Source organism: Ptychodera flava, chromosome 4, assembly GCF_041260155.1.
Source record: "Ptychodera flava strain L36383 chromosome 4, AS_Pfla_20210202, whole genome shotgun sequence".
NCBI lineage: Eukaryota > Metazoa > Hemichordata > Enteropneusta > Ptychoderidae > Ptychodera > Ptychodera flava.
The window spans coordinates 33,524,798-33,551,538 of record NC_091931.1 but is presented as its reverse complement, the minus strand read 5'-3'; the positions used below and the strand labels follow the sequence as shown (position 1 = coordinate 33,551,538).

General features: G+C 37.2%; 2 protein-coding genes across 4 annotated transcripts; one reads left to right on the top strand and one right to left on the bottom strand.

Annotated features, from left to right (window-relative positions):
• Positions 1–2,198: 2,198 nt before the first annotated feature.
• On the bottom strand, positions 2,199–13,935 carry LOC139130356 (zinc finger protein 850-like). 2 transcript variants are annotated; one of them, XM_070696141.1, is made up of 4 exons: positions 13,909–13,935; positions 9,985–10,069; positions 9,533–9,678; positions 2,199–5,263 (listed from the first exon to the last, which is right to left on the bottom strand). In XM_070696141.1, exon 4 carries the CDS (start codon positions 4,872–4,874, stop codon positions 2,346–2,348), a length of 2,529 nt encoding a protein of 842 aa, XP_070552242.1. In that variant the 5' UTR covers positions 4,875–5,263; positions 9,533–9,678; positions 9,985–10,069; positions 13,909–13,935; the 3' UTR covers positions 2,199–2,345. The 2 variants fall into 2 exon arrangements, with proteins under 2 accessions (XP_070552242.1, XP_070552241.1); XM_070696140.1 differs by lacking the exon at positions 13,909–13,935 and adding an exon at positions 10,390–10,434.
• LOC139130362 (nuclear pore complex protein Nup54-like) lies at positions 13,787–26,534 on the top strand. 2 transcript variants are annotated; one of them, XR_011551835.1, is made up of 14 exons: positions 13,787–13,938; positions 15,362–15,864; positions 17,026–17,190; positions 18,144–18,365; positions 19,116–19,306; positions 19,499–19,686; positions 20,434–20,630; positions 21,055–21,109; positions 21,503–21,596; positions 22,040–22,147; positions 22,626–22,745; positions 23,578–23,688; positions 23,958–25,072; positions 26,382–26,534. XR_011551835.1 is itself a non-coding variant. In XM_070696154.1 (12 exons), exons 1-12 carry the CDS (start codon positions 15,765–15,767, stop codon positions 24,072–24,074), a joined length of 1,668 nt encoding a protein of 555 aa, XP_070552255.1. In that variant the 5' UTR covers positions 15,375–15,764; the 3' UTR covers positions 24,075–26,534. The 2 variants fall into 2 exon arrangements, 1 of the variants encoding a protein (XP_070552255.1); XM_070696154.1 differs by lacking the exon at positions 13,787–13,938 and having other exon boundaries at positions 15,375–15,864; positions 23,958–26,534.
• The last annotated feature ends 207 nt before the right edge of the window (positions 26,535–26,741 follow it).

Genomic DNA, 26,741 nt, shown 5'->3' with positions numbered 1-26,741 from the left:
CATTGAAGTTAAAAAATATTGTTCACAGCCACATGTTTTCTCGTAACACTTGACTTGGTAAAGCTTTTAGCATCTTCCTGGGATTGTAATGGTCTTTGAGCCATATTGATTAATGTGTGTTATAAATTGTACCTAAATCTGATACCGATTCTAAAGGAGAATCTTAAGGTAGTATGTGCCGTGAAAGTGAAAGGGCTAATCGTTTGCTCAAACTTTCATCAAGGAATCTTTCAACGATTCTCTTTCAAAATCATGAACACAAATCAGGGATCATCATGCAAATTTTGGAACTACAGAAACAAATAACCATGGATTTACCGATATTTGGAATTCAAAATGGCTGCCATCTCTGTGTTAACTCTACTGGGTAAATACCGAATGTGAACTTAAAATTAAATTTTGGATTTTCGAAAAACTATGACGGTGAAAGTTTTTCTTTCTCCAACAGCTCTAAAATGAGCACCCACAAGTGGTAGATCAGAAACTTTTTTTAGAAATTTGAGTCCCAATATCTGTCCCCGAGGTGCATTCTACCTTAAGATATGTCTAACACCTCCTTTGCATTAAAGCAGTATTTGATAGTAACCAATTCTCATCACTGTTCTGATTGACAAATATGGATTAGAAACAAAATGTTAATGTTGGATTCAAATGGTCTTTAACCCAAATGGATTCTTTTGTGATTCCCCAAGTGTGACTTGATGACTCAATGTTGTACCAAATTCTTTGCGTCGAAATGGTTTTCCCACAGTTATCCCTTTTCAACAAGGTTTGATTCTTTAATGTTAAAGACCCATGCTGCTAATGGTGTCAGATTGTCTGGCACTGAAAGCTACTTATTAGATTACATTTTCAATGGCTCTGACACTCCAAAATCCTCTTGTAGACTAAAACACACTTGATCTCAGGGATCAAGTCCCTGGCCTTTAACCACTTTCTTTGCATACATAATTTCGTCACCTGTGTGGATACTTTTGTTACACTTCAGCTTGGTGTGACCGCTACAAGTTTCATAATTCTTTGAATTGAAATGGTTTTTCAGAAGTGGATTGAGATTTGGCTATTACAAAGGCTTTTCTGTACAAAAACTTGGTCACGTTATTTAACTTCAAACGACCTTTCACATGTGTAAATTCCCAATTTTGTTAATTTTTACCTACACATTTAACCACTCTCTTTGCAGTGAAATGCTTTTAGATCAGTGTGGATTACAAAGAGGCCATGAATGGCTTTTCAGTTCAAATGTTTTACAACATCCTCTGCAATGGCCTTTCATCAGTGTGGATTCTTGTGTGAGTATTTAGTGTTGATTTGTACATACCACTCTCTTTGCAGTGAAATGTTTTTTTCATCTGTGGATATTCAAATGGCTTTTCAGTGCATTGATATTCAAATGGCCTCATACATGTGTAGATTCTTCTGTGAGTATTTAGTGTTGATTATTGCGTAAACGTTTTACCATATTTTTTGCAGGTTTTTCACCAGTATGGATTAGAATATGGCCATTCAAATGGCCTTTCCGTACAAATGTTTTACCACATTCTTTGCATTCAAATGGCTTTTCTCTGGTATGAAATATTTTGTGTGTATTCAATGCACTTTGATATTTGAAGCTTTTACCACATTCTTTGCATTCAAGTAATTTTTCACTTTTGTGGATAAGAGAGTGTCTGTTCAAATTGCTTTTCCATGCAAACGTTTTACCACATTCTTTGCATTCAAATAATTTTTCATTTTGTGGATAAGAGAGTGTCTGTTCAAATTGCTTTTCCATGCAAACGTTTTACCACATTCTTTGCATTCATATGGCCTTTCACCAGTATGGACTATTATGTGTGTATTGAGTGTGCTTTGATCTCTAAACTTTTCGCCACATTCTTTGCATTCAAATGGTTTTTCACCTGTGTGGATTTGAAAGTGTCTTTTCAAATCCCTTTTCAGTACATATGTTTTATCACATTCTTTGCATTCATATGGCCTTTCACCAGTATGATGTCTTTTGTGCACATTCAGAGTTTGGTGATGTCGAAATTTTTTACCACATTCTTTGCATTGAAAGGGCTTTTCACCTGTGTGGAATCTTTTGTGTATATCTAGTTCTGATTTTCGTTTGAACATTTTACCACATTCTTTGCAGTGAAATGGTTTTTCACCTGTGTGGCTAAGAAAGTGCACATTCAAATCGATTTTCTGTAAAAATGTTTTACCACATTCTTTGCATTCAAATGGTCTTTCACATCTGTGGATTCTTGTGTGCATATGTAGTGATGATTTTTGTTTGAACATTTTACCACATTGTTTGCAGGGAAATGATTTTTCACCTGTGTGAATATTAGAGTGCAAGCTCAAATGGCTTTTCTGTCAAATGTTTTACCACATCGTTTGCATTCAAATGGCTTTTCTCTGGTATGAACTATTTTGTGTGTATTCAATACACTTTGATATTTGAAGCTTTTACCACATTCTTTGCATTCAAATAATTTTTCACTTTTGTGGATAAGAGAGTGCCTGTTCAAATTGCTTTTCCATGCAAACGTTTTACCACATTCTTTGCATTCATATGGCCTTTCACCAGTATGGACTATTTTGTGTCTATTGAGTGTGCTTTGATCTCTAAACTTTTCGCCACATTCTTTGCATTCAAATGGTTTTTCACCTGTGTGGATTTGAAAGTGTCTTTTCAAATCCCTTTTCAGTACATATGTTTTATCACATTCTTTGCATTCATATGGCCTTTCACCAGTATGATGTCTTTTGTGCACATTCAGTGTTTGGTGATGTCGAAATTTTTTACCACATTCTTTGCATTGAAAGGGCTTTTCACCTGTGTGGAATCTTTTGTGTATATCTAGTTCTGATTTTCGTTTGAACATTTTACCACATTGTTTGCAGTGAAATGGTTTTTCACCTGTGTGGCTAAGAAAGTGCACATTCAAATCGATTTTCTGTATAAATGTTTTACCACATTCTTTGCATTCAAATGGTCTTTCACATCTGTGGATTCTTGTGTGCATATGTAGTGATGATTTTTGTTTGAACATTTTACCACATTGTTTGCAGGGAAATGATTTTTCACCTGTAAGGATATTAGAGTGCAAGCTCAAATGGCTTTTCTGTTCAAATGTTTTACCACATTGTTTGCATTCAAACGGTCTTTCATCTGTATTGATTCTTTTGTGCCTATCTGCTGATGATTTTTGCCTAAACATTTTCGCACACTGTTTGCAGTGAAATGATTTTTCACCTGTGTGGTGTGGAATATGGCCATTCAAATAGCTTTTGCGTACAAATGTTTTACCACATTCTTTGCATTCAAATGGCTTTTCTCTGGTATGAACTATTTTGTGTGTATTCAATACACTTTGATATTTGAAGCTTTTACCACATTCTTTGCATTCAAATAATTTTTCACTTTTGTGGATAAGAGAGTGCCTGTTCAAATTGCTTTTCCATGCAAACGTTTTACCACATTCTTTGCATTCAAATAATTTTTCACTTTTGTGGATAAGAGAGTGTCTGTTCAAATTGCTTTTCCATGCAAATGTTTTACCACATTCTTTGCATTCATATGGCCTTTCACCAGTATGGACTATTTTGTGTCTATTGAGTGTGCTTTGATCTCTAAACTTTTCGCCACATTCTTTGCATTCAAATGGTTTTTCACCTGTGTGGATTTGAAAGTGTCTTTTCAAATCCCTTTTCAGTACATATGTTTTATCACATTCTTTGCATTCATATGGCCTTTCATCAGTATGATGTCTTTTGTGCGCATTCAGAGTTTGGTGATGTCGAAATTTTTTACCACATTCTTTGCATTGAAAGGGCTTTTCACCTGTGTGGAATCTTTTGTGTGTATCTAGTTCTGATTTTCGTTTGAACATTTTACCACATTGTTTGCAGTGAAATGGTTTTTCACCTGTGTGGCTAAGAAAGTGCACATTCAAATCGATTTTCTGTATAAATGTTTTACCACATTCTTTGCATTCAAATGGTTTTTCACCTGTGTGGATTTGAAAGTGTCTTTTCAAATCCCTTTTCAGTACATATGTTTTATCACATTCTTTGCATTCATATGGCCTTTCATCAGTATGATGTCTTTTGTGCGCATTCAGAGTTTGGTGATGTCGAAATTTTTTACCACATTCTTTGCATTGAAAGGGCTTTTCACCTGTGTGGAATCTTTTGTGTGTATCTAGTTCTGATTTTCGTTTGAACATTTTACCACATTGTTTGCAGTGAAATGGTTTTTCACCTGTGTGGCTAAGAAAGTGCACATTCAAATCGATTTTCTGTATAAATGTTTTACCACATTCTTTGCATTCAAATGGTCTTTCACATCTGTGGATTCTTGTGTGCATATGTAGTGATGATTTTTGTTTGAACATTTTACCACATTGTTTGCAGGGAAATGATTTTTCACCTGTGTGAATATTAGAGTGCAAGCTCAAATAGCTTTTCTGTCTAAATGTTTTACCACATTGTTTGCATTCAAACGGTCTTTTATCCGTATGGATTCTTTTGTGCCTATCTAATGATGATTTTTGCCTAAACATTTTCCCACACTGTTTGCAGTGAAATGATTTTTCACCTGTGTGGGTAAGAAAGTGGCGATTCAAAGTGTCGTTCTGCAGAAATGTTTTACCACATTCTTTGCATTCAAATGGCCTTTCACCAGTATGAATTCTTTTGTGTTTATTCAGTGTGAATTGATCTCTGAACTTTCCTCCGCATTCTTTGCATTCAAAATTTTCCCCTTTGTTGACTAGAAAGTGGAAACTCACATCCCTTTTGCTGTACAAATGTTTTTTACCACATTCTTTGCATTCATATGGCGTTTCACCAGTATGCATTGTGTATCCACTGTGCTCTGACATCTGAATGTTTCACAATTAACTCTTTGCATCCAAAAGTTTTTTAATCCATGTGGCTCTCCAAATTGCTGTGCTTTACAAAAGTTTTGCCACAATCTATGCATCCAGAGGATCTTTCACCTGTGTGAATTCTGATGTGATTTTCAATACTGCCTTGACTTGTTATTGTTAAAGTTCCAGAACATTCTTTGCATCCACTCTGATGTAATTCCTCAGATCTTAATCTTGCAATGTTTTTCCCATATTCTCAGCATAAATGTCTTGCCTTTGGATATAGTTGTATTCTCAATTAGTCACGTCCAATGTCATCACAAGGGTTGTTTTTATACAATGATCACTGAAGTCTAATATAGCCCTCTTGAATCTGGGTGTGAGAGGGATAAGGGACACATCTGAAGATATAAAAAACAGTAATGTACATTAAAATATGAAAATATCTTGTATCCCATTCAATGAACTAGAGATAAATAACAAAGTTCATAACTCCTGAAGAAGTCATACAATTTGCATATGACAGTTTTCAGTTAGTTAACAAAATAGTTTGTGCCTACAAAGAAATGCAGTTTAGCTACAAAATATTTCGTACCTATTAACATCAACGTATTACATAAATGACCACTGTGCAATAATGAATCTTTAAAACATGGTTTAGAATAAAAAATAACCAAAATATAGGTGTTTATATTAATTTGTTTCTGCTTACATATGGTTGATACTTCTTGTTATGATAATTCATACTTATGTTTGATGTAAACACAGGACATTTAAAGCTGTTTGTAAATACGCAAATAAGTGTTCATGTTACCGTTCACCACACAGCAAAATGGCGAAATGATTCACTCACTGGCAACTCAGACAGTCAAAATAATCGCAACACTAGCAACTTGATATTTGTAACATTCATTCACTTTGTTCTACAATGTTCTGTTGCACTGCGGTAAATTGTTTTACTTCTGGGGAGTGTGTTGCCAAAGTACTACCGTACTCATCCAAGTATAACCTCTCCCCCCCCCCACTGATTTTAGAGTATATTGTGTCTTTACAGTTGGTAAAATTACTTCTCAGATCAAAGAAACTATTGAAAGATGTTCAAATAATGGGGCATTAAAGTTCCTGTGACAGCATCATTCAAAGGAAAATATCATATTTTCCAATACTTTTATGATTCTGTCCCTCCAGCCCCCTTTACCTAAATAGAATAGTCGAACTCCACAGTCATGTCAGCCACTTGTTCATTTACATTCACACTGTAGGTTGTCATCTTCTAAACATGCAATTCAGATGTTTCAGCGATTATCCTTTCATTTGTGAAGAGTTTTTTACAGATGACTATTACAATTTTCACTGCTATGTTGTTGTTTTCACAAGATATGGACCATTTGATCTTGGAAAGTTAAGTTGCTTTTACATGCAGCCAATGCACATGCCAGTTCACTGTTGAGTCTTTCCACAGTAAAGCGCAACATTTGACATTCCCAATTTTGGAGCTCTAGCTTTTTCAATGATAACAGCATTCACACAGAATGATATTATTTTTAGTAAGTACTACATATGAGCATATATAAAAAATAATATTAAAGCTGTATGTCCAGCTCAACAAAAATTATAGATTTTTATCTTTGTAAATATGGCCTCTATTTGCTCACCATTTTGTGACATTTTGTACCCCTGTTACATTAGGAAGGGATATTTACAATATTGATACTATTTGAATTGATTTCAAATGCAAAGTAGTAATGTATTATAAGCAATTACGAACTAAATTTATTCTTGGAAAAAAAAACACTAGGGAAAGGGCCAAATATTATGCCAAAAAATATTGGCAACGTACGTAACTATGTCTGTCCAACTCTATGCGAATTGATAATATGACAACAATAAATATAGTGAAGGCTGTAAGCTGCAATAAACCACTCATACATTTGACTCAGACTAACAATGAAATCTTCCACTATGTATCATTCTTTATTCTGTCTTTATTGAAGCTTGGGTTCTCTTGCAGTTAAAAATATTTCTGGAAGGCGTCTGTCCACATGTTACGCGCGTTACCTCATTTCCAAAATCAAGATTTAAAAAAAATTCTTTTGGTATACATTGCTGAAATGTTGTCATTTGAGGGTGCCCTAAGTTTCATGTATTATGGCGCAATTGAATATAAACCAATGGCCACCATTACTGAGAGCACCTGAATGGCAGGATGTCTGTCCTCCTTGTTACACGCGTTACCGGTGTTACGCGCGTGGAAGTAATTGTAGTTTAATTAAATACTGGATAGAATAATGTTAATTTGTTTTTAGTGTGACAATTCTATCTGTATCAGAAAGTTACTGAAAGCTTTCTTTACAACTATTGATGCACCTCAGATGCCCATATCGTTTATGAAAATATTGGACAGAACTGATGATGTCTGTCCAATGTTACATACGTTATCCCATAGACAATACAGGGGTCTTCCCTCTGTTGTCTATATGATTATCCACAGAGCCAATTTATGACAATTCACTTCATAATTCTGAGGTATTTCACTTTGTCATGACATATACAGATACAAATCAATCAAGTACATTCATTCAGATTGGAAAACACACAATTTGTGTATAAAGCCAATCCAGTGTCTGTCCATGTTACGTACGTTGATAGTTGCCATAACACTGCATCAGATATCCTCCTCTTCTGATAATATTTCAGATTGAAATATCTTCTGAAGTGTGTTTCTAGTTCTTGTAGACTACTGTGTTTCTTTCAAACTTGGCACAGGGATCATAATGGCATACATGTGATCAAATACAATACAATGTCATGTCTGTCCATGTTACACGCGTTACTGTTGCCGCGACAATTTGCTCTCTTCCTTAAACAAAGAAATTATTTATCTTAAAAAAAATATTTTTAGATGACACACCTGTAGTACTGTCCACCCACTCAACTTTTAGATTCAGATTAATGAATTTAATTTTTGACCTTATTGTCACAAAGTGGTTGCACTTTACTGTGGAATGACCCTGTTCACACCATCCAAAAAGGGATCAAAATTGTCCTACCAAGCATGTTAGTCGTTGCCATTCTGGCCTGGCAGATTATCCTTGCTGTCAACACTGAAAATGATGCCATGGCATGTACAGTCCGGGTTATGTCCATAGAGAGGATATTACGATTGACCAATCAGCGAACCTGCCGCCACCAACGTCACGAATAATTAACCATGCAAACCTGGGCTCGTACATTGCAACGATTTTGGAACTTTTCGGCTTGATTTCGCCCTTTACTTTTAGCACTTGGTAGTTTTTAGATGTAGACGTTACTCACAATGTTTAGTACGGTCGAGATGGTGACCGATACAAGTGATTAGTACATTGAAAATTACTTATTTGGATGAATTTCCTGGCGGGTACGACTCCTAGAAATCAGTATTTGACCCTTGTAAATCTACAGTAAGTTATTTGTCGCCAAATATCGCCTATTTTTGGTCAAATTTCAATTTAACCTTGTAATCTGCAGTATGGAGAATGTTTCAAGCTTTGCAAAGATGGGTCAACTGTTTTAGTCGGTCATCGGAGCACGATGGAGCACGATTTTTTCGATCACCATGCATTTCCCGGTACGATTGACCCTTTGCTCAGAAAAACGCGCGCCGGAACAATCGCCGAGAAGTTAACCAAAAGCTGGAAAAGAGAACGAAAAACGTCCAATAACTCTTTGTCGAATATGGTCAAGGGTAAAGAAACTTAGAAAACTATTCCTGAAGAAATCTTACAATTTTTAACACGGTAGAACGTCGCCAATCGACTGGAGCTAAGATACTTCCGGGTAGCCAACAGTCTCACTCGATCGGTGGATCTGTCCGGTCACATCGCTATCTGAACAAAGTGAACCAACGTAACCTTTGACCCTTATTACATATACAGTACGTGATTGGTTCTTGCCTTAATTTCATTACATATACGGTACGCCATTGGCTCTTCCCTACTATCCTCTATATGGACATAACCCGGACTGATGTATTGAGATTCGTGTGACTAGGTTGCAGCAAATCAGATACTTTCTTGCTATTGTGAAAACTTTCAGCTGAGAGTCATGGAAAACATGTATAGTACAACGCTTGAGATTCAAGCTTTTAAAAAGTGCACAACCATGGTATTAAACATGGATTGTTCATATGGCACTGACCTGGGTGAATCTATCTGTAGCTATTTCATGTATCATAAACACAAGTTAGCTCAGAACAGGAACGTTTTTCCATTCTGTGATAGTGTGCTGTGTTGTTGACTGTCAAAATGGTTCAGAGCAAAGAAAAGAGTCGGTAGGTTTAATCATAGACCCTCGAGGGTCTATGGTTTAATGTAAAATATATGCAAATTAGCCATCTGCTTATTTTTGTCATCCATAGAGAAAGCTGTATTATCTAACAACTTACTTTTAACACAATATGCAACCATAAAAATCTCTGGCCAACAAAATTCAAACATGAAAGAAGCTAACTGCTTTTATGAACTGTGGCCCTAACGCTGTTTTGTTCAACTTGCCATTCATCAATCACTTTAACAGTCGCGTCGCATTCGTGTGGTATCAGGCTAATTAAGGTCTATGCATGACAAACATGACCAAAAATAAAGATAAAGCAAACACGTACAACTTACAAATGATTACATCGTATTACTTACCAACTCTACACCAGCAGTCTGCTCAAAATCAACCATTATAACTTCCACAAAACTGCGCATGTATACATAAAAGATGGTGGACAAGCTGGCAAAGAACTATAAGGAACTTCAGATATGTCGCTGACGCAATGGTTCTTGGGTAAACCCTATAAGGTAGATTTCAATAGGTTTAGCTGTATAGGGGGTGTCAATAAATTTAAAGTGTCAGAAACATTGTCTCAGTGTTTACATTCCTAACTATTAAAAAATGAAATTTTTAGGAAGTTCTGTCCATTATGAGACTCATTTAGTTTCAAATACACAATCATAGAGACAAAATAAACATGCATTTATATCTCAAGAACACTCTTAAAAGTTAAGTGAGCAAGGTTAAAAACAAAGATACAATTTTTTTTTTCACTGATGTACTGCAAAATCGTTGTTATGCTGTATGAAGACAACTATCGTCTTACTTGTTACTTGTATGCAATGGCATCAGATTCTCTACTTGACATAACAACCATTCCAGGTCATCTTTATTGTACTGAACACGGACCCCTAAAAACAGCAAAAAAAAGACTGAAAGTACAGTATAAATGCAGATTTAGCCCAGAATAGAGCACATTTGACCAAAGTCGATCTAGTGGACCTGCGTACCAATTTCAAAACAATTGCACAAGCTGATTCTCAAAGAAATCATTGAAAGTTTCTTGACCAAAATATGGCAAAATTGCTGAAAGAAAACACTATTGCAGATTTCATCACAATTTAAACAACTCTGACTCAGATCAACCCTGAGGACCTGCATACCAAATTGCAAAGCAATCAAATGATGATGATATTTTGACCCCCCCCCAAAAAAAAAACAAACAACAAACCTTAATATAATATTGCTGATTTTGTTACAATTTGAATAAATCTAAGGGACGATTCAGAATTTACTTCCAGGGGGGGGTGGAGGATTTTCAGGGGGGGGCCACCCATTTTTCCCACGAAAATTTAGGGGGGCCAGACAAAAATACCACAATCTTTTAGGGGGGGCCAAGGAAAAAAAACATCAATATTTGCCCAGAATTTCTGATCTCTACAAAAGAGAACCATAGGCGCTACCTGGGTGACAGATAAACTCAACATGTTTAGTTAAACTCCTTTAGCTGCCAAATTCGGTAATATTCACAGTGGTTTTGTTTTATGCATCTACTGCAGTATCTTGTTCTCCTCCCTGAAGCGTCATGAAATGTCCAGTATTTAGCATGTCAACACAAACCATACAGTGAACAGTCAGGGTTGTTTTTGTTGAAAAGAGATCTCGGATCAAGTCCAGACTAGAATTCATTTATCAACAATAACAATGGTCATTTATGTTCACACTGGTATGTTGCTAAATACAGCATTGGGTGTTCTATGTAGTGATAGAATAACAAACAAATGCTTATACACAGAGATGAACATTGAACAAATGCTAAAAATTACAGCAAATGTCTTTTTAAGGTTGGGTTTACCTTGTAGCTTGTAAAGCAGTTGAAAGTTGTATGATAAAGAAGTGTTAATTTATGCAAATGTATGCAAATCACCCGATTTCTTGGCTTCTTTTGCCTCCCAATTTCAAAATTTCCAAAGAATTTAACTCCACTCCGGCTGGGTCAAATTTTCTGAAATTTCACATTATGTTTTTTACATGCTATATAACACAACGACTATCAATTGGTTTTGTTTGGCAATAAAGCTCTTACATTTTTAATAAGAGGCATTTTAATTTTGCTGATCATGATTTTAATCAATTATTAGTGTGTCAGTCTTTAACCCCTACAATTTTAAAATGAGGATGGATAATGCCAAATAAAATAGTTGTTTTTTTCTACATATACTCTCCTTTCAAGTGAAATATTACATTTCAGAAAATACTGTCTAGTTTTTGATTTAAATTAATTTTTATCATTAATACCAAAATTGAGGTTTTTTACCCCAAATATACACCCACTTCATCCTTTGAGTAAACTACTGCTACCATACTTAACTTTAGAGTCTCTGCTTTTTGAAAATATATGGTATGAGGGGGTTTCCTTGTCATCTTTGATGAGAAATATTGCTTTGAAAAAAACTGTGTTGGCAACATACAGCTCCACCTTAATTCAAAACAAAACGACTTGCTACTCTGCCACTTCTTAAAGTAACATGGTCACGTTGGTTCTCTGGGATTTCGTCAGTTCAGTGTCTGTGTCACTATCATATTCAGAACCAACACCATCATCATCACTCTCAATGACTCCATTGACAGAGGTTTCCAATTCAGAGTCACTGCTATCTGACTCTGACTCATCTGTGACATAAGTTGTTACAATATCTTTCCCTGACAGCTTTCTTAAATTGAATGAAGGTTGTGCATGTATATGTGCGGTTATAATTTGAACTTTTCAGCTTTCAATTTTGTTTTGTTTTGGTAATTTATGTTTATCAAGGTATTTTTTTAATTCTTTTACGTTTAAATTTTGAAGGTTCCCACTCAAGAGCAACTTTAACCAGTCATAGTCCTCGTATTTTTTATCCTCTCTTCTTTTCTGCTCCTTTTTTCTATGTTTCATTCTCATCAATTTCTTTCTAAATTTTTTAAATGTTCTACATAACTTTTTACAGTGCTTACATCTACTGTAAACTTTTTTGAAAATAAATTTATGGCCGTCTCATCTTCAAGTTGCTTTTCGCGAATAGTTTTTTAATGTTTAAAATAAAAATATTATGTATTACTGTCAAAAAAATATGGTGATAAATTTACAAAAGGTTGATTTTCCAATTATCCTGTATGGGCATCCAGAAGATCATGTGGCACTGCATCAATGCTATGGTGTCGGATTGTTGAAATATTGTGTACACAAGAAATTTGCTGTAGTCCAAGAAGTGATCTCAGTGTGTATGAGGCTAGGAGAAATGTGGATAGGCTTACACATTGTGTATTGATGCTAATACTTTTGTGTCCCATTCATTCTGATATGTATAATCAAAGATTTCACAGTGGCGGCTGGCAGAAAAGGCAAAAAAACAAATTAACATGTATTGTTTCGTGTCATCTGAAAACATGTGCATCATGACTATTTTAAATTAAAGATTGTTAAAAAAATTTGAAATATGAATGCTCTGTCAATTTTGAAAAATACTGCTGACAAAATGTGAACTTTGACTTACACAGGGTAATCTGCATTTTAATATGAACATTGGATTGTGAATGGAATGAGCAGAATAACATGTGAATTCATGTTTTGGATAAGTGTTTTTGTTCAAGAAATGTTCTAAAATATTCCTCAGCAATTGTTGCTTTCAGTGGCAGCTACTTGGTCTTATGACAACCAAATTAGAAAAAAAGAGAAAATATAAAATAAGTTGGCTTTCACCAATTTTAATTCCTAATGTTTAAAACTTTCACCGTGAGTCTGCAAATATTCAGCATCATCAAATGAAAATGTATGCTGAACGTGTGCATGTACATGTACATCTCACTTTCCAGAAATATCTGGATATCTGCAAATGATGTACCATTAAACTTCAAGATATATATCACTCTGCCAATTATCTGCTCCTCTGATTTTCTGTTCACTATCTCTAACTGACATCTTTGCTTGTCTTTGTGTGCATCATATTTATCAGTGAGACATAATGAAAAAAGTATTCATATTTAGTAATTAACTTTTCTTCAGAAATTTACAACCAGATATGTTTATTGCTACCCTTTCCAAAAGTGTGCCACTTGCAGTCCCTGCAAATCATTCTTTTTATAGTCACATAACCCTGAAATGATTTGTTATATCATCGATTATATGTCCACTGCAGTTCCTGCAACTTGTTAGATTGGATATGTCTATAATGTATAAGCATGCATGTATATATTAGGGGGGGCCATGGAAAAAAAACATGAAAGATGAGGGGGGGGGCCATAGATTTTTCTATAATTTACTAGGGGGGGGCCATGGAAAAAAATCACCCAGAAAATAGAAAATCCTCCACCCTCCCCCTGGAAGTAAATTCTGAATTGTCCCTAACTATCATCGTCACTGGCTAGGCTACGGACCCGCAGCAAAAAACCCTAACTCTAGGGCCACAGGCATTTGACTCAATGCAGGCGAACCGCTAGCCGTCAATGCACAGTCACTCGTGAGCTATACTCAGCTCTGGGACTATTCGTCCCAAAGCGAGAAAAAAACCTTTATGTACACACGTCTATGGGGCGAATAGTCCCAGAGCTGAATAGCTCACGAGTGACTGTGGTCACTGATGCAATAAAGGCCTGTGTGTCTAGGGCCTAACCGCACCACGCGTGTAACCGTACGTTACTAATAATTCAAAACAAAATTTCTTTGACGCTAAGTTTGTGTCAACACATCTTCAGTCTTGCCGAATCAACTCACTATGAGTTCAAGTGTGTCGAACGCAGGGGGGTCCAGACACTTCGCACCAAAACCAGTTCGCCCCACACAACTTCGTCCCAAAACCATTTCGTACCAAAACCACCTCGTCCCAAGCACAGGCGTGCTGTTTTCTGGGTAGTTTCTATAAGTGTAGTTTATTCTACGTTTCGACGTTCTCTTCCGTAGCCTAATCACCAAGGTAAGAAACAGAATTATCCGGCCTGCCAAGAAAACTGCACGTTCTAGTCGAAAAATAAACACAAATCCTTCATTGAGTTACCTAGTTAGATGCGGAAGGATCTCGGCTGTCCAAAAAACACACTCATGTCACGATAAAATGAAAACTTTCGAAGAAATCTGCCGCGTTTTGACAACATCGGCGTTTCTGATAGCCACCGTTGTAATAACGCAACTCATTAACATAATGGACGGTGTCTGCACATAGAAAGTGGTGCATCTCAGTCTGATGCCGTTGATGGCGTTGCTCACGGACCAATCAGCGATGCGGACGGCGTACAATTATGATAATGAGTTGCGTTATTACAACGTTGGACGCCAGAAATGCCTAGTTTGTCAAAACACGGCAGATTTCTCCTGAAGTTGTCATTTTATCGTGACATGAGTGTGTTTTTTGGACAGCCGAGATCCTTCCGCATCTAACTAGGTAACTCAATGAAGGATTTGTGCTTATTTTTCGACTAGAACGTGCAGTTTTCTTGGCAGGCCGGATAATTCTGTTTCTTACCTTGGTGATTAGGCTACGGAAGAGAACGTCGAAACGTAGAATAAACTACACTTATAGAAACTACCCAGAAAACAGCACGCCTGTGAGAACGTCGAAACGTAGAATAAACTACACTTATAGAAACTACCCAGAAAACAGCACGCCTGTGGTCCCAAGTACTACTTCGCCCACCCCCACTTCGCCCCAAGTACCACATCGCACTAAAACCACTTCGACCAAAGTATAGTACCGTCAACTCGTCCTGAAACAACGATGTTACGACGTATAATAAGGTTGTTTTTACCTACAACTTGGAAGCATTAATGTGTTAGGACATTTTGGCTACCACAAACCATTTATTGTTGCATCAAGCATGGAGGTCCATGCATCAAGGTTGCATGAAACCATAAGCGATAGAATAAGAAACTTAGAAACACGCAAATGCTACAACTCCAGGTGCCTTGCGCGGAATTGCACGATGTCAATTTCGCGAAATGCGTACACTTTCAAGATTTCAGTCCCAGGATGACAGAAGGTGGTTATTTTCAGCTTTACCAGTTAGCGATAAGTTTTGGGCAAAGTGGTTTGGGGACATGACTTTTGGGGCGAAGTGGTTTTGGTACGAGGTTGTTTTGGTGCGAAGTGGTTTTGGTGCGAAATGGTATGGGACGAGATGGTATGGTGCGAAGTGGTTTTGGTGCGAAGTGTCTGGGAACCGAACGCAGGCAGGCGAACTCGTACTCGCAACAACACACAGCACCAGGCGACCTATCGAAGACGGTGTGGCAAATGACCCAATGACCCAACCATTTGTTAGACTTAGCGTCAGAAGCAGACTGTGGCTCAGATCCAGAAATACATCGCTTCTTAACTCGTCTCCTCGGTATAGTTTAAACACATATGTCTAATTTCTTTGTGAAGACATCAAATTTATAATTTCTTACTCAATTAGCCAGGTAAATAGATTGTGGCAGCAATAGATATCAACCTTTGAGTTGATTTATCTCGACCGGTTTTTTATCAAATAGTCTATCAAGTAGTCAGATTCTGAATACGTTTTCAATGTGGTGGGGATGAGATGTCCTGATCGACACGCTATATGTTTTAAAATCGCGCGGTTTTGTGATTAGAGATGTCATTTTCATTTGGAACTGCGTCATTCGGGACACCAGCGACCGGAACAGCTTCTGCAACTCCAGCATTTGGCTTTGGGGCAACAACTACAACTACAGGTAAAGTTTGCGCACTTATCTTCATACTACTGTACTATTCAGAACAGCCCTGTCACAGTATCGGTTTACAATCACAGGCATTCGACTCCATGCAAGCAAACCGTAACTGATTACAGTGATAATATTATTACTGGTTGCATCAGTGACGGTTTGCTTGCATTGTGTCGAATGTCTGTGTGTCAGTAGCCTAATCCTTAGACGAAGTATATTTTTGCCCAAGGAGATTTTTGGAGACTCTTTTCATGGCGAAGGCCGAAAGCGAAGTGTACAGTCTTGGCTTGTGTGTCAGTATTTCCATGGTTATAGCTACTTCAACATGTATGTGCTATCCCTTAAAGGGAGCCGTCATTATTTACGGCCTGGGGGTCGTCCATCGGAAACTCTGAAATTTCGATTAAGTCCCCCATCTGAGAGGTGTTTCAATCGAAACTGAAATTTAAAATAACTCCACCCCATCTTAGAGGTGTTTCAATTTATTTTGCACCAAAAATTGAGTAATTCCCCCTTCTTTCTCTCCACATTTTGAGCACACCCTTGTAGCTTTTTTGAGTGATTCCCCCCTCAGATTCCTCCCACCCCTCAGGCCGTAAATAATGACGGCTCCATAAGGAAGGATGCGAGTAAACAAGCCTTTGTCCCAAAGATGCCATTGTATTAGCATCCCTCTCCAGTTTCCTTGTACACGGTACATATGTTGAAAGGGGTGTACCCCACGGTGTACTGAACTACAGACAAGGTTCTCCTTGTCCGTGACCGAACCATGGAGGTACCACAACCTCCATGACCGAACTTAAATCTCCTTTTGGCTACTGTTGAACTTGCAGTCTACTATTCGTAAAGTTTTTCTCTAAAGGGTCTTTAGTGGAGGTCCATTTGATTTCAGGGGGTGCTGTAGAGGAAATAGGTATGGCAGCAATTTTTCCCCTGCCACTATGGCAACATTTCTTTTTCTATTGTCTCACTCTTTTTTTTTCTAAATGTGGAAGCAATGGAATTTTTTTTTTTTTTTTTTTTTTTTTTGTGATTACCAGTATTTTAATGCATCAACATTGTATACATCTGTTTATATGCTTTATACCAACCAAGCTATTAGTTGTAAAGTCCAAAGCTTAAAACAGCCCAAATGTTAAAATAAATATGTTGTTTCTTTCATACACACAGGGACCACTGGCTTTGGTGGTTTTGGTGCCACCAAGACAACTGCTCCATCATTGTTTGGTGGTTTAGGCACTTCAACTACCACTACTTCAGCAGCATTTCCATTTGGTGGCACTGCAAGTACAGCTCCAACCACCTCAACGTTCACATTCCCTTCATCTAGTACTGGTAGGTATCGTCAGGATTGACAGTGTCCTCTAGGAAGGGTAGTTGTTTTTTATCTCATATTTGATTTGTATATAAATACCAAAAAGAGCTCATATGGTGAGTCGGTGGTGTCTGTCTGTATGTATGTATGTATGTGCGGATGTATGTCCATCACGCGCAAAAACTCCCAAACCGCCACACCTACCATCTTAGTATTTGTTGTACAGGTAGACCCAGGGGTTGAGATGTGATGTTGTTCAAATGAACATATCAGTGTCAAAAATATGCAAATGAGGTAAGAAAAAGGGGAAATCCTGCAAATGTGCAGGAGTGGTGGTATGCCAGTGACTGAAACAGGCAACTCCTCTGACCTTGAGTCTTTTTCTGTGTTGTTTATGAACTGATACATATTGGCAGACCTGCTAAAACCATGAAGGACTGTGTTGAATCATTCCTCTGCAAATCCTGTTCCCAAAGATGACGTACAGTACCTAAAGTTTCAGACCTTATTTACTTTTGTTATTCTTGTTTTTCTGGTTTAAATATTTCTTGATGGACCAATTCAAACCAAATATGAGCACAATGTCCTTGAAGGTATTTTTTTTTTAAGGAGAAGAAAAGGGAGAGGGAAGCAAAGAGGAAATGAGGGTGGGGTGGGGATGCGTTTGTGAATTACCTTTGGTTTGAGCTGAGTGTGAAAGAATATCAATAAATAACCCCATAACTGTCTCATGGGTGTGTGAGACGCTGTTTTAGATACCTCAGCCAAGCCACAGTCATTTCACATCGTGTGCAAATGTACACTAACTTAGATGTTAACATCAATATGTCTTTTGGAAGTGAAATTCTTGTCAGTAATGTCTCAATTGTTTGCAATCATATGAAGAAAACAGTCCCTACTTCTGTACAATTAATATCTGATAATTTTGCAATAATCTCAATAATGATTCATTCAAAATTTTTATCCTGTGTAGGATTTGGCACTGGCCTGGGAGGTGGTTTAACAGGTGGCTTAGGGGGCCTTGGCACTGGAGGCTTGACTGGTACTGGTGGACTAGGAACCACTGGCCTTGGTACTGGCTTAGGTACAGCTGGCACTGGTCTTGGTACAGGTTTAGGCGCTGCTACTGGCCTCGGCACTGGTTTAGGCGTCGGCGGCACTGGTTTCGGTACAGGCTTCGGCACTGGACTTGCAGGTGACTGAGTAGTTTCTACATTTTAACAGGTAGATATCTTTGCTTAGCAAGTGTGAACATTGCTGATTCAGAATCTGCTGGTCGGAAGACCATTGTCAAAGTAAAATCCAGTGATCCTGCAGTCTGCTGTGCTGGTCTTGTGTCTTTGTTTTACAAATCCATTGATATTCATTGACCATTTGAGCCATTAGGATGAAAAAATCACCATTCCAAGTCTGAAAATTGGTAGTTCTAGACCATACATAACCAAGTATGCTCACCTTTGCTCAGCGATATTTACCAAACCATCGACAGTCTAGCCTCCCGCTGTGCTGTCTTGAATTGAATAATGTATGCAAAGTATGAACATTGGATGTGGAATATTAGTTTTCCTAGCCTAGCCAGCTCAACAACCCAATGTCTCTAATACCTCATGAGAATATAAGATAGTTGCCATAGATACCATTTCATGTCAGTCCTAATTAGTGCCTTTGTCAGCAAACATTCTTTTACGTATTCAAAATCAAGAACATTAACTTTGTGTAACATCACCAATGTTTATGTTCAGTTGTAACCCAAATTTTGCATTCTATCTGTCCATTATATGTTCCTGAGGTCAATTTCCATATTTCAATTTGCCACAAATGTTTTCTGTATTTTTCTATATTCTCGAGAATTTCTGAAACACAGTTTCTTTCATATGTTGTGGAATGCTTAAATTCCACAGACGAAAACACACATACTCACTTTTACTTCCCGTTCATGCTTCAGGAAACAACCAAGCCAATGTACTGGTGAATACAGCCAGCGCTCTCCACCTACCTGTGATTTACGGAGATGAGAGAGACGTACTCATTGCCAAATGGAATCAAATACAGGCTTTCTGGGGAACTGGTAAAGGATATTACACCCAGAATGCATCAGTAAACTTCACACCCGATAATCCATTCTGCAGGTTCAAGGTACATGCAGACCTAATTATCCAGTGCATCATTTTTTGCAGAAATTCACTTTTTTAAATGTCTCATGTACACATACATGTATCTCTACTGGCTTTGAACTTTGGCTGTATGAGGAGAAACTAAACCTGTAGTTGTCTAAAAATTACATACTTATCTAATCTAACCTGGTGACTTGTTCTCTCTATATTTTAGACTGTGGGTTACAGCTGTAAACCAACATCGAAGAATGAAGACGGCCTGGTGGCGCTAGTGATCAAAAGGAAAGCAAGTGAAATCAAACAGCAACAGCAGCAGCTGGTGGATAGCCTGTTCAGAATACTGGGCAGCAAACCCACTCTGTCTGTTTGTGTTGAAGGTGTGAGGGCACTGCCTGATGACAAGTAAGAAAAGACCAGATCATCATTGACAGTCATTGTAAAGCCATGTATACAATGTGACTTCTGATGTTGATTACTAGCTGTCTGTGATCAGTAATTCTTTTTGTACGTGGATTTTATTTGGGAAGAAAACGTTTGCATGGTTGACATGCGTGATAAAAGTCATGCTGATGTGTGATTATGGTGAGGGGCCAGAGGGACCGTGGACCAGTATTTTAGAACAGTTGAGCCTGCTATGATTTCAGTATTTATGTACTTACTCATTTATGTACTTATTTGTTCATTTACTTATTCGACTATCAAGTATGAACATGCTAATATTTATTGAAGGTCAATTGGTCATTCTTGTACCTAATCAAGAAAAAAAATCAGGGGTCACTTCGCAAAGTTTTGAACTAGAGAAACAAATTACTTAACATTTACAGATATTTAAAATTCAAAATGGCTGCTGTCCCTGTGTTATCTCTGTGGGGAAAAATAACATTTTTTTTGACAGTCAAAAAAACTAAGATTGAAATATTTACTTACTCCAAGAGCTTCAAAATGAGCCCAACAAGCAGTAGACTAGAAAAGTATGGAAAAAATTTTAATCTGAATGATCGGCTTGCTTATGTTATACAAAATTTCTTGCCATATTGTACCAATACCTACTTTACCTTCTTAGGTACCTTTCATACACACTGTTCTGTAAAAGCCTTGTGCTGTTTGCCATTACCAAGCTAGTTTTGTTGATTATTTCCATCAAAATAGGACTGAGGTACTCATCTATGTACAAGAGAGATTGCCGACAGGAGCAACCAAACGAGTCACTGCCACAGACTTGAATAACTTTCTGAATCAGGCCACAAGCAAAACTCAACTCACATCCCTGGGAGTGGAGAACACGGTTGCCAAGACAGAGCTAACAGATGCACAGCTGAAACAGTATCTAGACAATCCACCCTCCGGTGAGTGGTCTCTTCCAATCTACTTTGATTTGTTACAAAGTGTTATTTCAGGGAGATTTACATATGCTGTGTTGGGGAAGAAGTTACCCCTCTCTCAATGTGTGATACAGACAAGTGAACCCTGTCGACAATCCATGGTATCACGACAAGAAGAGTTCTTACTTGACAGAACTGAAATAAAACTTATGAGAGTATGAGAGTAGGGCAGAATAAACAGAATACATGTTTACCGGGAGATATTATAGCCACAATGTTGTTTTCTTTTTTGTTTGACGCTTGCACAAGTGGTAAAAATATTTATGGATACAAATAACATGTTCGCCGACCAGTTGGGGAAAGTATACAGAATGCTATGGAATGTGATTTACATCATTGAGTGATCAATTCAGAAGACTTTCATGATGTCATCTGATTTCTTCAACAGGTTATGATCCAAGGCTATGGAGACAAGCCAAACTTGACAATCCAAATCCTGAAAGGTGAGAGTCCTGCTCCACACACTTTGTTATAAAACATTTTCCCAGTTAAATATATGCTCATGAATTTAAAAATATATTGCCTACTGCGGTATATATACATGAAGGTTTTTTGAGGTGCATCACCTCAAAAATGGATATTTTTTCCACATGCTCTCACTGTAAAAAAATTCTTTGAGCAATCTTATCAGATAATCATTGCTAGGTACATGATGGCCTTTGACCCTTTGTTGCCATGGTTGCACTTCCTTTCATTTTCACTGCAAAATATCTTTGTGGTTCATTTCTACAAGCATCTGTCTTCCAATGTTTTGTTTGACTTCCATAGCCAGAGTGGGATATTAGCCTGCAATACATCTACTGGATGTACAGTTGATTCTTGTATGTTCATTTCAGCATGATACCAGTTCCAATGGTTGGCTTCAGTGAATTGAACAGCAGATTCAAACACCAGGAACACCAAAACAAGCAACATCAAGGCAGACTCAATGTAAGTCTCTCTTCAGATATCTTCATGTATACTGCCTGATGAGGTGGTCAACACCGACAGTGATGTACTATGTGCCCTTCTTTTGGACTTGATCAAGGATATTGACTTAACAGTAATCTGTTATCATTATTTTGTTGTTGAGTATTTGTCACTGGCTGAAGGTCACAGTTCTAGCATCATCAATTTCCCATGATTGTTGTACCTACAGCTGTAAATCTTTCATCTACTAAGCCATGTGAATGTGTGGACTTTTAGATCTTAAACAATTTTGACACTGTGATTGATATATGAAAAACGAATGCAAGTCCACAATACAGATAATATACTGCTGTGTACTAAGGTAGCATAAGGACTGTGTGTTTTGTGTCAAGTTTGTAAGATTCAATAATATTGAGACTAGCCAGGTTTATTTCAATTCATCAATGGAAAATGTGTTTTCCCAGATAATTTCAGATGACATCGCCACCCTGCAGAGGAACCAGGCAACCATCCAAGCCAAGCTTACTGAGTACAAGAGGAAGCATGCTGAATTATCACATAAAATCTTACAGGTAAGGTTAACTTTGTTAGAACACCAATCGGGTTTTGTCACAAGTTTGTTCAGAAACCACAATAAAGAGATCACCCTGGCTCCCTTATAACTTCCCAACTCGCTTACAGTTCCTGGTTCACTATGTATCTTCTGATCTCTTACCTACACCCATGTGCCCACAATGGTCTGGCTAAGCCAGTCCCAACGCCAAGGCATAGCTACACCAGCTCACTAGGCAAGGCCACCTAAACTTAAAATCAGAGCTGGCGAGGGTCATATGGAGCAGCCAACAAGGGTCTGTGATAGTCTGCTGTATCACACTCATACATACAGCAGCAACTGCCCTACTTTTCATACTTGCAAATCCATGAACTGTATACCCTCCCCCCACCCCGGAACAATACATGCAAATGTACGACCACTGATGTCTTAGGTATTGATTTCACACTGCATCTTAGAATGTGTTCCTAATCCGTTGACCAATGGTTTTCACACAGATCATGCTGGCACAGGAAGTATACAGGAAGAGTGGCCTGGCCATTCAAGTTGAAGAGGAACAGTTGAGAGTACAGCTTGAATCCATCCAGGCAGAACTCAATGCTCCAACACAGTTCAAGGTAAGCAGAGATGTATCATTCATGGTGCTTGTACTGTAGAGTGTGGGTGAATCATGTTTTAATCCTTTCACGTACAGGTCCCTACATATATGTTCTATTTAATAATAGTGCTTCCATTTTATCATTGTTGGAAAATTCATCAGTAATTACATGTCAACATTTTTCATGTTCTTCATGAATCAAAGACCAAGCCTCAGCAGTGTGCGCTCTAAGAAACATGTCTTTCTGAAAATTTTGTGTCAATTTTTGGATTTTGTGGAAAATTCTTTGCATCACCCCTATATCTTTACATGTAAACCAACACATTTGTTTGCGTCACCAGCAATTTGTTTGCATCCTGGCATGTCATATTGGCTTGGAGGGTACACTGAGCCTCAGTGTACTGACCGTAATAGAGCAGATTCACAGTGTGGCCAAGACATCAAGAATGTACAATCCATGAATCTTTATCATAATTAATGTATTTCAAATGTGGCTTTAACCATATTTGTTATTATATTATAGCTTTGTCAATGCAGTTAATTTTGTGACATTTCCCAGATGATTACTGATAATGTATCTTATCCAGCATTGTGGCCCCATATGTTTCTTACATCTGTAAATTCACCATATTGGCATCACCAAAATTATAAAATGATATCAATAATTTACCCCTCCTGGCCCATAATGTACGAAACGAAACTTTGCATAACATAATGTACGAGGCAAAAACCAAGTACATTATGGAGTGCAAAGTTTGCTTTCATCCATTATGGGCCAGGAGGGGGTACATTATTGCTGAAATACAGTATGCACAAACGTTGTAATACTTTTCCTTCCTTATTTTTCCAAGGGACGTCTCAATGAGATGATGTCACAGATTAGAATGCAAAGTCAGGCGTCTGCTGCCAGGAATGAAGCACGGTATTCAATAGATCTGGCACTTCAAGAGGAAATTAAACAGGTAGACTGTCGGATTCACTTTGAGCACCATCCCAGCAAGTACTGTATGTAAATCATTAAAGGGACAATCACTGTAACATCAGATGTCTTATTAATATTTTTTATGGAAAACAAGCTCATTTTACCTATCCTTTTCCCTAAATTATGTTGAAATATTTATAAGCCTTGCAAACACTGTTCCTAAGTCTCTTGTTATATTTGGCACAGGATCAGAAAATCTGAAAGTCCATGTTTAAAAATTAACATGCACTTTTTATCTCTCAATTTCAGCATCTGAAACAGCAGCAAGAAGGTATTCGACATCTTATAAATGTAATCAAGGATGATGTGGAGGATCTTCAACTTGTTGAAAATGGACTGTCTGATATTATTCATCAAAGGAGATGATTAGAAGTGTACATTACTGCTTCAAACTTCATCATTTGTTTCCTTTCTGTGTAGAGTGTAAAGAATCGTCTTGCTTACCAGAATGTAAATACCTACATGAAACTGACAGAATATTCGGCAAATAAAATTTTGACAGCATTGATGATTCCTGGATGAAATACGCTGAAAACATCCATAAAAACCTCTTGCTGGAGCATTGCCTGTGTTTTTGTACAAGTTTTCATTCTACAGAAAATGTTTTCTTAGTCTGTCATTTTAAGTATGCACACAGTCTTAGTTGACCCAAAATATAGGTCCATCTGTATATCCAAACATGTGTCTATTTAATAACCTTTGAGCAGCCATATTTATCACATTTGAACCACAAATCTTTCAAATCAGGTAGACAGAACTTGTCTGCTATTAAACTTCACTTCAGTTTTGTTGTGATACAAAATGGCTCAGAGTATGTGGTTTTGCAACACAAGCCAATATGGCTGCATGTCAGTACCGGTAATAAGCATCATGTGGGCAATTCAACCATTCAGGATAGTTTGCTTTCAGAGTTCATGCCTGAATAGAACATTTGAATTTCATCCACTATCATGTACATTCTCTCTTTCTACATCAAACCATAAACCCTGATAGGCACTTACCGCACCACGGATGTGTTACAATGCGTATCATAGTGTATTACATCAGCCACTGCCAACAGTAGAGTAACAGAGGATTTTTGTCTGTTTCACACCTGTGATTGGTCGCTGCAGCTTGTCATTTGAGCTCTTGACATGTTATCTTATGGGTTCCTTCATAACATTGATCATAACTACTTCCAAGAACCATGTTTGTTATATTTGGTGTACTCATAATTTTCAGACATAATGTATTTTTACATATTAATGACAGAACTCTTCAATCACTTGAAATCAGCCATATTACCAAGAGGGGCTGCTTCATCAGCAGTAACTTTGTGTGTGCGGTGTGTGTTTGTGAGAGAGAGAGAGAGCGCAAACATTCAAGTTTTTAGCTCCGCTGTCAGCGACGCGGAGCTTATCAAATAGGTTGATTTTCCGTCGTCGTCCGTCGTCCGTCAACAATTGCCTTCTCCTCTGAAACCGCAAGTCCAATTGCTTTGAAATTTTATATGCAGTTCACTTGGGGTGACCTCACTTAAGTTTGTTCAAATTGTGGTGATATTTGCATATTTGTATTTTTGGGGCATTTTCTGCTGTTTTTGGTAAAAAAATCTTCTTCTCTGAAACCGCTAGTCCGATTGCTTTTAAATTTAATATGCAGTTTACTTAGGGTGACTACAGTCAGATTTGTTCAAATCGTGGTGAAATTTGCATATTTGTATTTTTAAGGCAATTTTTGTCATTTTTGGTAAAAAAATCTTTAAAAATCTTCTTCAAAACTGCAAGTCAGATAGCTTTGATATTTGGTACATATGTCCCTAGGGATGATCTATTTCAGATTTGTTCAAATTGTGCAGAAATATGCAAATTTGCATTTTTAAGACAATTTTTGCCATTTTTGGTCAAAAATGTTTTTTTTCAAAAAGTACTGGTCTGATAGTTTTGAAATTTGGTATACAGGTTTCTATAGATGAACTTAGTAATATATATTGAATTTCTGATGAAATCTGTAATTTGTATTTTTGGGGCAATTTTTGCCATTTTTGGTCAAAAAATGTGTATTTCCAAAACTGCTCATCTGATAGATTTGAAATTTGATGTATTTATTGAAATAATGACGAAATCTGCAATTTTGTAATTTTGGGTTAATTTTTTCCATTTTTGGTCAAAAAATGTGTATTTCCAAAACTACTCATCTGATAGCTTTGCAATTTGGTATACAGGTTTCTACAGATCACCTTAATGATATTTAGTGAAATTATGATGAAATCAGTAATTTTGTAATTTTGGGGCAATTTTTGCCATTTTTGGTCAAAAAGTGTGTTTCTCAAAAAGTACTGTTCTGATAGCTTTGAAATTTGGTATACAGGTTTCTACAGATGAGCTAAGTAATATATATTGAATTTCTGATGAAATCTGTAATTTTGTATTTTTGGGGCAATGTTGCCATTTTTGGTCAGAAAATTTCATTCTCAAAAAACTACTCATCGGATAGCTTTGGTTGACATGTTCTTAGGGATGATCCGATGTGATATATTCAAAGTATGATGAAATTGTGTATTTTTGCAGCTTATTTTAGCCACTTTTTTCTGGCCATTGCATTGAGCTATCAAAGATTTCCACCTTCTTCATCAACATGTGCCAAAAATAGTTACTCTCTACATAAACACAGCAGAGCTATATCAGCCGCTAGGTCTCTTTTCTTTTATATCCTGTTTTACATCTACTGTCAATGAAGAAGTGTGGAATGCTGTGAGGATTTGTCTTGCAAGTGGAGAGTAATTCCATACAGATATCAGTTTGGTATATTGGACATATGAATAAAATTTACTGACTTATCATCCTAGTTTCTGAATTTCTGTTTTTATTGAATTCTGATTTGGAACTTCCCTTCAGTCTCACATTTACATATTGCCAAATAATGAGTTCTCCGGTTTGTGTTCATTATCCTGACGTGCCTAGAGACCAGTCCATTTGTGTCTGGGTCCCTCTGTTTTTAAAAAGTGTATGGCAGTTTGGGCACACAAAGTCCGCTTCTTTGACTGATGTTGGA